The sequence below is a fragment of the Mytilus galloprovincialis genome, chromosome 3 (genome assembly GCF_965363235.1).
Source record: "Mytilus galloprovincialis chromosome 3, xbMytGall1.hap1.1, whole genome shotgun sequence".
NCBI classification, from domain to species: Eukaryota; Metazoa; Mollusca; class Bivalvia; order Mytilida; family Mytilidae; genus Mytilus; species Mytilus galloprovincialis.
In genome coordinates, this window is record NC_134840.1 from 36842744 (window position 1) to 36858149 (window position 15406).

A 15406-nucleotide genomic window follows, 5' to 3' on the forward strand; every position below is an offset into this window, starting at 1 on the left:
GATAAGAGACGTAATTTCGATTGAATTTTCCAAGGACCCTTTACATCGTTATCCGGAAACGAAGTGTGTTATAACATCGTCAAATCTGAAATCGATTTTGTCAAGTCATTGGGCATTTATTTTCACACAAGATCGTATGTAACATTATGCACATAGGAAAAATAATAGACCCATTGGCGCAATCTCTTTGAAAATTGTATTTTCCTTTTTGTAACAAGACGAAACAAGTCTACAGATTATGTTTGCTAACATCCCGTTGGAAACAAAAACAATGTTTAGACCTAGTATTTCGTATATCCGGCCGTAAGGGCGTGATCACATATTAGTCACATGTTTCACGTATGACCTGAAATGATTAGAACTTAACGACAAAAACAATTTTAATAAAAAAAAGGAAATAACTGGACTTCTGTTTCGTGTGAAATGTAACGCATAACGATAACGTCATTTTCTAACTTAATTATTACGACGAACAAAACTAGAATGTAAATCATCTCTGATTTACCTGTTTGAACATCTCGCGAGATTTCATATTTGCATATTGATATAAAGAATTCTGTTACAACAAAGCAGATTACATCATCTAAAATTTAAGTTACGAAATCGAAAACGAAAGTAACGCCAGTGTTCTTACACCTGCTACAGAAATACTTATAGTTCTCGGCATTTTCTTCTGACTATTCTTATTGGTCGATGTTCTTTATTATTTGAAAGCAAAAGTTACGAATTTGCCGGTGACTATTATCTATAAATCAGTCAGCATTATGCACTTCGGAAGCGAAAAGTAACGCGAGAAACGACACAAAAATACGGTCGTATAATCTTTGAAATTTGTTAATTTCAATTTTTTTTCTAGGGAAGAGTAGCATACACTTGTATGTTGATAAAAATAAAGGCATCTTTAGTTGTAGTTACAACTTTTCTTACAGAAATACACATTTTTATCACTTTTCTATCGTTATAGGAAACGAGCCCAATAGCAAATTATGGTCCATATTGTCTTTGAACCCCCTACTTTAGACCTTGAATTTCAAAAATTCAAGCTATTCTTACTCCTTAACATAGTAATAGTACTCCAATTAGTAGTTTGTATGTATTTAACATGATGGCAAAGATATTTTGAAAATTTTATTTTGCCATGGTATTTTGACCCCCCTGCTGTATTTAACATGATGGAAAAGATATTTTGAAAATTTTACTTTGCCATGGTATTTTGACCCCCTGCGGTATATTGAACCCCCTACTATAGACATTGAAGTTCGAAAATTCAAGCTATTCTAACTCCTTTACATGGTAATAATACTCTAATAAGTAGTTTGTATGTATTTAACATGATGGAAAAGATATTTTGAAAATTTTACTTTGACATGGTATTTTGACCCCCCTGCAGGATATCGTCTTTGAACCCCCTACTTTAGACCTTGAATTTCAAAAATTCAAGCTATTCTAACTCCTTTACATGGTAATAATACTCTAATAAGTAGTTTGTATGTATTTAACATGATGGAAAAGATATTTTGAAAATTTTACTTTGACATGGTATTTTGACCCCCCTGCAGGATATTGTTTTTGAACCCCCTACTCTAGACCTTGAATTTCAAAAATTCAAGCTATTCTTACTCCTTAACATAGTAATAGTACTCCAATTAGTAGTTTGTATGTATTTAACATGATGGAAAAGATATTTTGAAAATTTTACTTTGCCATGGTATTTTGACCCCTGCAGTATATTGAACCCCCTACTATAGACATTGAAGTTCAAAAATTCAAGCTATTCTAACTCCTTTACATGGTAATAATACGTTGTTTTGAAAATTTTACTTTGACATGGTATTTTGACCCCCCCCCCCCCCCCCCCCCCCCCCCCTAACCACGGTATATTGACCCCCCTACTATAGACCTTAAATTTCAAAAATTCAAGCTATTCTAACTCCTTAACATAGTAATATTACTCAAATAAGTAGTTTGTATGTATTTAACATGATGGAAAAAATATTTTGAAAATTTTACTTTGCCATGGCCCATGGTATTTTGACCCCCCTGTGGTATATTGAACCTCCTACTATAGACCTTGAATTTCAAAAATTCTATCTTTTCTAACTCCCTGACATAGTAATAATACTCTGTTAAGTAGTTTGTATGTGTTTAACATGATAGAAAAGATGTTTTGAAAATTTTACATAGCCATGGTATTTTGAACCCCCTGCAGTATATTGAACCCCCTACTAAAAACCTCAAATTAAAAAAAAAGGTTAGCCAACAAATCGAAAATAAGATTATCTGCAATACTATTTATCAAAAACAGGGGGGTTCAAAATACTGTATGGGAAAAATGACCCCGGGGTCAAAATACCATGCTGTATAATGACTGGGGTCATTTAACCGCATGGTATTTTGACCCCAGGTTCACTTTTTAGGGGGTTCAAAATACAATATGACACCGGTTCCCAGCTTGGCATGTAAAAGTGAGAAAAATTTAGAAAATGATTATTTTTAATAAGCAGTTTTAGGTCATGTGCCATTAATCAACTTAATCACTTTACACCTACCATAATTACTTTTTATTAACTGTCACTAGTTGTCATAAAAACATTAAAGCTGTCACCAAGCGTAATTACCAATTAGCCAATTAGCCAATAATTAAAAAGATTTAAGAAAGTTTTAAATTGAAAACATTACAATATTGTTATTATGAGATGAACAATTTGATCATTAAATTATAGATAATAACTTTAACTGTTTCATTTAAATTAATTAATTTAAACTAACACATTATAACCATATATAATTACACCAGGTACGAAACGTCTCAGTTACAAATCAACGTAGTTACAAATCTACCAGGTAACGAAATGACATGAATTCATTCCAAGTTTCCTGCATCTCATACATTCATATATATATATGTGATCAGCAAGACGATCATACTGATTGTTAAAAGAAAAGTTTTTTGATTTTCATCTGAGCCTCAGGAACCATAAAGAGGATTGAAAGTTGAGAATCAAAAGATTTTGCTATTTTCTGGGATGCTTTTTATACGACCGCAAAATTTGAAAAATTTTTCGTCGTATATTGCTATCACGTTGGCGTGGCGTCGTCGTCGTCCGGCGTCCGAATACTTTTAGTTTTCGCACTCTAACTTTAGTAAAAGTGAATGGAAATCTATGAAATTTTAACACAAGGTTTATGACCACAAAAGGAAGGTTGGTATTGATTTTGGGAGTTTTGGTCCCAACATTTTAGGAATTAGGGGCCAAAAAGGGCCCAAATAAGCATTTTCTTGGTTTTCGCACTATAACTTTAGTTAAAGTTAATAGAAATCTATGAAATTTTGACACAAGGTTTATGACCACAAAAGAACGGTTGGGATTGATTTTGGGAGTTTAGGTTTCAACAGTTTAGGAATTAGGGGCCAAAAAAGGGCCCAAATAAGCATTATTCTTGGTTTTCGCACAATAACTTTAGTTTAAGTAAATAGAAAAAAATGAAATTTAAACACAATGTTAATGACTACAAAAGGAAGGTTGGTATTGATTTTGGGAGTTTAGGTCCCAACAGTTTAGGAATTAGGGGCCAAAAAGGGACCCAAATAAGCATTTTTCTTGGTTTTCGCACCATAACGTTAGTATAAGTAAATAGAAATCTATGAAATTTAAACACAAGGTTTATGACCATAAAAGGAAGGTTGGTATTGATTTTGGGAGTTTTGGTCCCAACAGAATAAGGGGCCCAAAGGGTCCAAAATTAAACTTTGTTTGATTTCATCAAAATTGAATAATTGGGGTTCTTTGATATGCCGAATCTAACTGTCATGACTGTGTATGTAGATTCTTAACTTTTGGTCCCGTTTTCAAATTGGTCTACATTAAGGTCCAAAGGGTCCAAAATTAAACTTAGTTTGATTTTGACAAAAAATGAATCAGTTAGGTTCTTTGATATGCTGAATCTAAAAATGTACTTAGATTCTTGATTATTGGCCCAGTTTTCAAGTTGGTCCAAATCGGGGTCCAAAATTAAACTTTGTTTGATTTCATCAAAAATTGAATAAATGGGGTTCTTTGATATACCAAATCTAACTGTGTATGTAGATTCTTCATTTTTGGTCCTGTTTTCAAATTGGTCTACACTAAAGTCCAAAGGGTCCAAATTTAAACTTAGTCTGATTTCAACAAAAATTGAAATCTTGGGGTTCTTTGATATGCTGAATCCAAAAATGTACTTAGATTTTTTATTATGGGCCCAGTTTTCAAGTTGGTCCAAATCAGGATCTAAAATTATTATATTAAGTGTTGTGCAATAGCAAGTCTTTTCAATTGCACAGTATTGCGCAATGGCAAGAAATATCTAATTGCACAATATTGTGAAATAGCAAATTTTTTTTTAATTAGAGTTATCTTTCTTTGTCCAGAATAGTAAGCAAGAAATATCTAATTGCAAAATATTGTGCAATAGCAAGATTTTTTTTAATTGGAGTTATCTTTCTTTGTCCAGAATCAACTTAAATCTTTGTTATATACAATATACAATGTATATTCACTTTTTACTACCAACTGATAAATTATAATAAATAACATTCAGTGATAACAAGCAGTTTTTTTTACATCTTAATATTTTATGATGTATTTAAATGAGTAGTTATTGTTGCAAACTCCATTAGAAATTTTAATTGAGATTAGTTTTGGAATAAGGGAAAGGGGGATGTGATTAAAAAAATTGGGTTCAATTTTTCTCATTTGAAATTTCATAAATAAAAAAGAAAATTTCTTCAAACATTTTAATGCCCCACCTACGATAGTAGAGGGGCATTATGTTTTCTGGTCTGTGCGTCCGTCCGTCCGTCCGTCTGTCCGTTCGTCCGTCCGTCCGTTCGTCCGTCCGTCTGTCCCGCTTCAGGTTAAAGTTTTTGGTCAAGGTAGTTTTTGATGAAGTTTAAGTCCAATCGACTTCAAACTTAGTACACATGTCCCCTATGATATGATCTTTCTAATTTTAATGCCAAATTAGAGTTTTTACCCCAATTTCACGGTCCACTGAACATGGAAAATGATAGTGCGAGTGGGGCATTCGTGTACTGAGGACACATTCTTGTTTTGAGAGGATTAATATTCAACAGCATAGTGAATTGCTCTAAGAGAAAACAAAAATTTTAAGTTCATTAGAACACATTCATTCTGTGTCAGAAACCTATGCTGTGTCAACTATTTAATCACAATCCAAATTTAGAGCTGAATCCAGCTTGAATGTTGTGTCCATACTTGCCCCAACCGTTCAGGGTTCAACCTCTGCGGTCGTATAAAGCTACGCCCTGCGGAGCATCTGGTTAAAATTTGAGGGGAGAAACTGCTCAGTAGTATAAATGTATTCCTGAACATCTTCTGTTTGTGGGTTTCTACATCAATTTAATGTACAAATTCAGAGTCAGTTTTATGTCATTTCTTGTACTTTGGTCTTTTAGCTGGTCCACTTAATTTTTATACGACCCCAAAAATTAAAAAAAATTTGGTTGTATCTAAGGTATCACATTGTCGTCATCATCATCAGTGTCGTCCAAAGACAGATGATTTCCGGATAATAATTTTAGTATAAGTAAATAGAAATCAATACAATTTCAACACAAGGTTTATAACCACTAAAGGAATGTGGGGATTGATTTTGGGAGTTATGTACCCAACTGTTTAGGAATAAGGGGTCAAAAAAGGGGCCCACATAAGCATTTTTGTAGTTTCCAGATAATAACTTGTATTAATGATTATTATTTGAGACCTCTGAAGAATAAAGTTCAGGATATTTTGACGAAACACATTAATATTTTAACCAATTTTACGCTAAGTTAACAGTATACGAAAATAACTGTTTGACACCTGACAGAAGAGGGCATTCATATCCTCATACATAGTATCAGGAGAATGGAGAATTAGACATTTTTATACGATTGCAAAAATTAAAATTTTTTTGGTCGTACAATATGTATATTGGTATCACGTTGTCTTCATCAGCCTTGTCGTCGCCGTCACCATTGTTAGTAGACGGATTGTTTCCTGATAATAACTTTTGAATAAGTAAAGAGAAATCAATACAATTTTAACACAATGTTATAACCACAAAAGGAAGGTTGGGATTGATTTTTGAGGTTATGGTCCCAAACGTTGAGGAATTAGGGCCCCAAGGGGCCAAAAACAGCATTTATCTAGTTTCAGGACAAAAAGGTTGTGTAAAAGTATTTCAATTGTTCTGAAATTGTACCACAATGTTTAATACCATAAGTAGAAGGTTGGGATTTATTTTAAGGGATTATTGGGCAAACAGTCTAGGAATTAAGGGCCAAAAACAAGCATTTGTCTAGTTTTAAGACAATAACTTGTGTGTAACTGTATGGATCTCTCTGACATTGTATCACAAGTTTCCATATAACACAGGGAAGGCTGGGATTCAGTTTGGGGTTGATTTTCTCCAATATATAGGAATAAGGGGCAATAAAAGGGCTAAAAAGCAGCATTTTTGTCGAGCCTTCGACTTTAGTCGAAAAAGCGAGACTAAGCGATCCTACATTCCGTCGTCGGCGTCGTCGTCGGGGTCCACAAATATTCACTATGTGGTTAAAGTTTTTGAAATTTTAATAACTTTCTTAAACTATACTGAATTTCTACCAAACTTGGACAGAAGCTTGTTTATGATCATGATGATCATAAGAAAGTATCCAGAAGTAAATTTTGTAAAAATAAAATTCCATTTTTTCCGTATTTTACTTATAAACATGATAAATGGACTTTGTTTTTCTGCGAGGAAACATTACATTCACTCTGTGGTTAAAGTTTTAAAAATTTTAATAACTTTCATAAACTATCCTTGATTTGTACCAAACTTGGACAGAAGCTTGTTTATGATCATAAGATAGTATCAAGAAGAATATTTTGTAAAAATAAATTTCCACTTTTCCGTATTTTACTTATAAATGGACTTAGTTTTTCTGCGAGGAAACATTACATTCACTCTGTGGTTAAAGTTTTTAAAATTTTAATAACTTTCATAAACTATCCTTGATTTGTACCAAACTTGGACAGAAGCTTGTTTATAATCATAAGATAGTATCAAGAAGAAAATTTTGTAAAACTAAATTTCCACTTTTCCGTATTTTACTTATAAATGGACTTAGTTTTTTTGCCAGAAACAAAACATTCACTCTGTGGTTTAAGTTTTTAAAATTTTCATAATGTTCTTAAACTACACAGGCACTTGTTTCTGTCAATGTGGGGTTTACTATCCATACCAGTACAAAAAAACACAAGGTAGCTAACGGAAATTTTCAATGTGTTCACTTCAACCAATATTTTTTTAATTTCCCTTGATTTTTTCACAAATAAAAGTACACCAGTCTGTCGGTAATTGATTTATCTTTACAATGAAACAACTTTCACGTACCTTGAGAATACCCCTCAAACAGAATAACACACTTCAGATGAGAATTATTGACCTTTTTCCAGACCATTGAATTTGTAAGGACTTAACTTCCGGTTAATATAACTGTGTAATCCCATTGGTCACATTTTTCTGGTTACTGGTAACTAGTATAAATAAACAGGTAACCAGATGAATTAAACCAATGGGATTGCACAGTTATATTAACTTCCTAAAATTACCGGAAGTTAACTCCTTACAAATTCAATGGTCTGGAAAAAGGTCAATAATTCTCATCTGAAGTGTGTTATTCTGTTTGAGGGGTATTCTCAAGGTACGTGAAAATTGTTTCATTGTAAAGATAAATCAATTACCGACAGACTGGTGTACTTTTATTTGTGAAAAAATCAAGGGAAATTAATAAAATATTGGTTGAAGCGAACACATTGAAAATTTCCGTTAGCTACCTTGTGTTTTTTTGTACTGGTATGGATAGTAAACCCCACATTGACAGAAACAAGTGCCTGTGTTAAACTATCCTGGATTTCTACCAAACTTAGACAGAAGCTTGTTTCTGATCATAAGATATTATTCAGAAGTAAATGTTGTAAAAAAAAAATTCACTTTTTCCGTATTTTACTTATGCTTATCAATGGACTTAGTTTTTCTTCCAGTTAACATTACATACAGTCTGCAGTTAAAGTTTATACAACATTTATTAGATTCATAAACTATCCTGGATTTTTTTACCAAACTTGAAAGCTTCTTTCAATCAAAAGACAGTATCCAGAGGGAAATTTTTATTGATGTTTTTCCTCATTTTGTTGAGTCTGTGATTAACAGCAAAAGTAGGCGAGACACTGGGTTCCGCGGAACCCTTACAAATTTTTCTAGTTTACAGACAATAACTTGTGTTTAAGTGTATGGATCTCTATACAGTTTTACAAGAAGGTTCAATACTACTAACGGAAGGTTTGGATTGATTTTTGGGGTTATGGTCCCAATAGTTAAGGCATAAGGGGCCAAAAAGGGGGCCCAAAATAAGCATATTTTGTAGTTTTCAAACAATAACTTATGTTTAAGTGTATGAATCTCTCTGAAATTATACCACAAGTGTCCATACCATGAAGGGATAGTTAGTATTGACATTGGGTGTTATGGCTCAAATTGTTCCATAATTAGGGGCAAAAAAAGGGAAAAACGTAGGTATTTCTGGTCAATGGACAATTAAGACAATTTAAAAGAGGTGTAAGGAAGGTAATTCTAAAACATTTAACATACAATGTTGGGTATGTTCGGATTTACCTGCCATACACTACTTGTATATTATGTATAAAGAAATGTCAGGTTTTTGACTAATTGCAATTTTTTTTTCTTCAAATTTCTCAAATTCCAAATTTTTGAAAATTTAAAAAGAAGAAATCTTTAATTGCACAATATTGCGTAATAAATTTGTAAGATCAGGACATTTGTTTTGTGTCAGAAACTCATATTATGTCAAAAATTTTATCGCAAGTTTTAACAATACTGATACATAATGTAGTATTGTTAAAACTTGTGACACAGAAGAAGGCCATTTGTTGAGCTGAAATATTTGTCAACACGATTTAATAACAACATTTTCGTATAATAACATCTTATATCAATACCGTTGTGCAAATTTTTAGACTTATATATACATGTATATATATATATTTTCAGTTGGATCGGATTTACAACAAAATAGAAAAATGTTAGATTATGGAAAAAGATTCCTCCAGTTCTTGCTCTAAAGAAGGTAATACTGTAAATCTGTATATATGACAATGAACTTAACATTAAAAAACTACCAAACTACTGTGAATTCAGAAATTATTGCAAGGTTTTTATTTATGCAAATAATATCACTTGGTATTGAAACAATAAGAATCAGCATTCTGATATCTAATACATATATATATCTGTATAAAACTTTTCTACAAGTTCTAGAAATCACATGAGTAATCTCACATTTTTGTTCATTCTTCATTTGTTCTTCAAAAATAGCAATAATAAATGCATGCCATTATTTCTAAAATTACAGTTTTGAAAAAACATTATATAGTGTAGCAATACATGTATTGTTTTGAGTTTTTTCATTCTTACAATTTTTTTATGATGAGTGAATAATTTGTGTAGAATAGATAATTTTCTTATTTTCAACTAAACATACATGACCTAGTAGCAGCAATATTTAATGTAATAGGTCATTCTCCTGTCAGACAATGAGGCTATTTGTCCCTTATATCATTTATATTATTTAAATGTGATACAGTCATGACAGTTATTTACCATTGCACATGCATAATACATAAAAAATATAACAGGAATTACCAAAAAGTATTTGACAGTACAAAGCAAACCACAAAAACCACCTACCAACATGATCAACGACTCCTTCAAAACAAACAACACATGGTAGTCTGATTTGGAAGGGCCACAAATGTAATGGGGGTTCTACCAGTTTTAACATGTATATAAAGTAAAATAGACATATAACATAAAGTATAACAAGATAACACTTATTTTTATCTTTTACATGTTTTAGGAAGTAAAACCTCGACATTATTAACATTGTTGAGGAATCCTAGTTGTCCAACAAGTGTTCCTAAGAGCAAAGGTCAAAAGGCTAACGAGATACAGAATCAGACAGGTAATAAATTTCTTGCCATTCATTGTCTAATCAGGTGAGAAAAGTGAAAATAGCCAAGGTTAAAGAGGTGTTAATAAGCTACCTGGTATGTGAAAAATAGATTAAATTAGGAAACAATGTGTTTTTAGGCATGCCATTAGCAGATGATACCTGTATACATGTTTATTCCACGTGTCTTAAGCAATTTTTTTTTTAAGTCATTGGATTTGTTTGGTATCAAATTCTCAGTTTACTTGTTATACCAGTAGCTAGATAAATGGTTATATTGAATTACTTATAGATATATGTATATGTTCTGGACCATATGAGTATTTGGACTTATGGTCATGACCGTATGGCTATATACTGATATGGTCGGACCATATGAGTATTAATACTCGTTTGGTTTTTAACGGGCTGGACCATATAGGTTTTTTTCAAATATGTATTAGAACCGTTTCAACAATTCAATAAACTTTATAATTCAAAGGCTTAGATAAACATAAAATATTGATGCCATAGTTACTTTTCATCGCTACTTGTATTCTTGTATTGATGCACAGGGTGTAATTTTTTTCCACACAGTACTAGTCGGCGTACCATAACTTTTCTGCATTAGCTCGTCTTGGTTGTGTATGATCGTTTCGCAGTTACACTTTTTGCTTTGAGTGAAAAATTAACCTTCTCAGCAGCTTTGTTCAGTGATAAAGAGGTCTTGATAATTCCAAAACGGTTCTATTTTAGAAGTCGACATGTTGCCATTCAAGCGTAATAAAAAATTGACAATTAGGTATTAACTGTGTTTAGTTTAGATGTGACTATAGTGAGTAAAATAAAATGTGCGAAACTGCTTATTTTTATTTAGTTTATCATTATATAATATAATAAAATGACCTTTAATATTGTCTTTTTGATGACGTGACAACTGGAAGAGTCAAACCTTATGAAGAGTTGGTATGAACTGTATAAATTTATTAATTACCCCTACCATATGAGTATATAGCCATACGGTCATGACCATACGCGTATGGTCCAAATACTCATATGGTGCGTAACATACATATATATATGTTAGATGAACAGGATTACAAAATATCATGCAAATCATGACAGCAAAATATTTCATTGGGTAAGGCTGTTGTTTTTATCTAAATAATAACAAAGAGATCCCAAGATAAGACTATTTTGTCAGTGTTTATGTTGTACAGTAAAGTGTCAATAATTCTGATAGCTAACAGACTAATGTCTAATGAAAGTGTAGAGGACGATATTTATAAAATTGTGTGATTGTGTGCATATATTATTGCTGAGTTTTATAATTGCGATTTCTAAAATTGTGCATACAGGTCTATATTTCGGTTATCAAAATGGGAGTTTTAATTATTGCAATTTTCACCAAATCCCATTATTCGCATTAATATAAACTTGCAATAATTTGGGAGTTTTGATTATTGCAATTTTCACGAAGTCCCATTATTTGCATTAATATAAACTTGCAATAATATCTGAATTTACAGTATCTATTTTTATAAGCCCGTTTACAGGACATTGGGTTTTAATTTTTCTTTTGTGTTTATTTTCTTTATTCTATTTTTTGTCATTATATATCATCAAGAATTAATAATAATCATTGTAATAAATTGTTTGTAATTATACTGCTCTCTTGGGGAGTCCTTGATTGACAATAAAAAATATTGTATTTGTATTGTATTGTAATTATGATATACCATTGTCTGTCTGTCCATCCATTTTGTCTGTCGTCAACATGTTGGACAATAACTCAAAAAAGCTTTTAACAATTTGCATGAAACTTTGGTGACTTGTTTATATCTATTGACGTAAGCTCCCTTTTGTTTTTATTAAATTTGAAATTTTACATTTCCGAGTTATTTATTAAAAAAAGGTGGGTTTTCCAGTTTTCGGACAATAACTCAATAATACTTTCACCAATTTACAAGAAACGTTAGTGAATTGTTTATATCAATTGTGATGAGCTCAATTTTGATTTTAAATTTTTTTCCAAGTTGTAGAGTTTTATTCATTAAAAAAGAGATTTACCAGTTTTCGTACAATAACTTAATAACACTTTCACCAATTTCATGAATTTACAAGAAACTTTGGTGAATTGTTTATATCTATTGAATTAAGCTCTCAATGGATTTTTATAAATTTTACATTTTAGGTTTCATAGTTATGTGATTTTATTCATAAAAAAGGGGGGATTTTCCAGTTTTCATACAACACTTTGAGCAATTATTATGAAACTTTAGTGACTAATTTATATATATCAAGTTAACCTCCCTTTAGTTTTTCATGAATTTCATATATTACATTGAGAAGTTATTGAAAACTTTATTCATTGAAAAAGCGACGGGTGTATTATGTGCTCTCATGGCCCAGCTGTTTATTTATTTTTGCTTATTATCTTGAAAACTATAATCATAATAATGGATAGACAAAAAAATACAGTCTAGCAGAAGGGAGTATCAGGATTAGATTTAGGCTCACATTTAACATGTTTAACATTAATAATGACAACAACAACAAAAAACGATACTGTTTGAAGTTATAAATATATATCGATAATTAATATAAGCATTTTTTCTATTCAAAAGTACTTTTGAGAAAGGTGAACTATTTTTTTTTCTTCATAAAACCAAAAGACTTTCAAATGTAGTTTTTTTACAGATGAAAGTTTCAACATACAAACATTTGTGACTTTTATCAATGCATAGGTGCCCATGTTTTTTTATATTATAAATGTACATCTTCTTTTTCCAGTAACAGAAGCTTCAACATTGGTGAAGCTGTTAAAGAACAGTTCCAGTGGTCCATCTGATTTTCCAATGAAGGAGGAACAAAGGGCAGACAAGGCAAACATCCAGACAGGTAATTGATCTTTAAATGACCCTACATAGTGACCAAGGATACAGTTTTACCATTTCTGTCAGTCCAATCATTTGGCTGAACTTGTCCACATACAGGAGGAGCTGCTGTCATCATTTGGTTGTTTAGTCTTCTCTTAAACATGTAGAATACACGAAGTCTATAATCTGTCAGAGAAATAACATTTCCTTACTTGGAAACTGTTATTTTTCAGTAAAATTGAACAATTTACTGACTCTTGATTAAAACCTTCTAAATATTCTGTTTTTTATCTCACCTGAATTTAAAGGTCAAGTAAGCTGTGTATTCTTATCACATGGTTTCCACCATCATATGTTAACTTTTACAATAATCTTCTCTGAAACTGCTGGGCCAATTGCAACCAAACTTTTCCCCAATCATTATTTGGTTATCTTGTTTAAAAATTTTGTCATATGATCATGATCTTGCCTTCCAACCATCATTTCTGTCATCGCTAAATATAGAACATACGGGGTAGCTTTTATCTCTAAAACTTATATAGAGAAATCCAATAGGGCAAAAATGTTGAGATCTACTTACTGTCCATTTACTTCAAAACCGTTATATTATGACTTCTAGGAATAATTGCCCTTAAATGACTAATTTTGTCAATTAGTTTTTATACGACCGCAAAAATTAAAAAATTTTTGGTCGTATATTGGTATGATGTTGGCGTCGTCGTCGTCGTCGTCCGAATACTTTTAGTTTTCGTACTCTAACTTTAGTAAAAGTGAATAGGAATCTATGAAATTTTAACACAAGGTTTATGACCACAAAAAGAAGGTTGGGAGTGATTTTGGGAGTTTTGGTCCCAACATTTTAGGTATTAGGGGCCAAAAAGGGCCCAAATAAGCATTTTCTTGGTTTTCGCACTATAACTTTAGTTTAAGTAAATAGAAATCTATGAAATTTTGACACAAGGTTTATGACCACAAAAGGAAGCTTGGGATTGATTTTGGGAGTTTTGGTTCCAACAGTTTAGGAATTAGGGGCCAAAAAAGGGCCCAAATAAGCATTATTCTTGGTTTTCGCACAATAACTTTAGTATAAGTAAAAAGAAATCTATTAAATTTAAACACAAGGTTTATGACCACAAAAGGAAGGTTGGGAGTGATTTTGGGAGTTGAGGCCCCAACAGTGCAGGAATTAGGGGCCAAAAAGGGGCCCAAATAAGCATTATTCTTGGTTTTTCGCACCATAACTTTTGTATAAGTAAATAGAAATCTATGAAATTTAAACACAAGGTTTATGACCATAAAAGGAAGGTTTGGTTTGATTTTGGGAGTTTTGGTCCCAACAGTTCAGGAATAAGGGGCCCAAAGGGTCCAAAATTGAACTTTGTTTGATTTCATCAAAAATTGAATGATTGGGGTTCTTTGATATGCCGAATCTAACTGTGTATGTAGATTCTTAATTTTTGGTCCCGTTTTCAAATTGGTCTACATTAAGGTCCAAAGGGTCCAAAATTAAACTAAGTTTGATTTTAACAAAAATTGAATTCTTGGGCTTTTTTGATATGCTGAATCCAAACATGTACTTAGATTTTTTTATTATTGGCCCAGTTTTCAAGTTGGTCTAAATCGGGGTCCAAAATTAAACTTTGTTTGATTTCATCAAAAATTGAATAATTGGGGTTCTTTGATATGCCAAATCTAACTGTGTATGTAGATTCTTAATTTTTGGTCCCGTTTTCAAATTGGTCTACATTAAAGTCCAAAGGGTCCAAAATTAAACTAAATTTGATTTTAACAAAAATTGAATTCTTGGGCTTTTTTGATATGCTGAATCCAAACATGTACTTAGATTTTTGTCGAGCCTTCGACTTTAGTCGAAAAAGCGAGACTAAGCGATCCTACATTCCGTCGTCGTCGTCGGCGGCGGCGTCCACAAATATTCACTCTGTGGTTAAAGTTTTTGAAATTTTAATAACTTTCTTAAACTATACTGGATTTCTACCAAACTTGGACAGAAGCTTGTTTATGATCATAAGAAAGTATCCAGAAGTAAATTTTGTAAAAATAAAATTCCATTTTTTCCGTATTTTACTTATAAATGGACTTAGTTTTTCTGCGAGGAAACATTACATTCACTCTGTGGTTAAAGTTTTTAAAATTTTAATAACTTTCATAAACTATCCTTGATTTGTACTTAACTTGGACAGAAGCTTGTTTATGATCATAATATAGTATCAAGAAGAAAATTTTGTAAAAATAAATTTCCACTTTTCCGTATTTTACTTATAAATGGACTTAGTTTTTTTGCCAGAAACAAAACATTCACTCTGTGGTTTAAGTTTTTAAAATTTTTATAATGTTCTTAAACTATACTGGATTTCTACCAAACTTAGACAAAAGCTTGTTTCTGATCATAAGATATTATTCAGAAGTAAATTTTGTAAAAAAAAAATCACTTTTTCCGTATTTTACTTATAAATGGACTTAGTTTTCTTCCAGT

The 15406-nt window shown here is 31.7% G+C and overlaps 1 protein-coding gene across 5 annotated transcripts in view; it reads left to right on the forward strand.

Annotated features, from left to right (window-relative positions):
* Positions 1-15406, forward strand: part of LOC143067844 (uncharacterized) — a 45984-nt gene that overhangs the window by 6058 nt on the left and 24520 nt on the right. For all 5 annotated transcript variants that reach the window (XR_012976049.1, XM_076241428.1, XM_076241426.1 and 2 more), the window contains exons 2-4: positions 9097-9172; positions 9962-10066; positions 12827-12934. Coding sequence is in view for 4 of the 5 variants with exons in the window: in XM_076241428.1 (XP_076097543.1) it covers positions 9136-9172; positions 9962-10066; positions 12827-12934 (250 nt within the window). In the remaining variant the exon portion in view is untranslated. The remainder of the gene's footprint in view (positions 1-9096; positions 9173-9961; positions 10067-12826; positions 12935-15406) is intronic.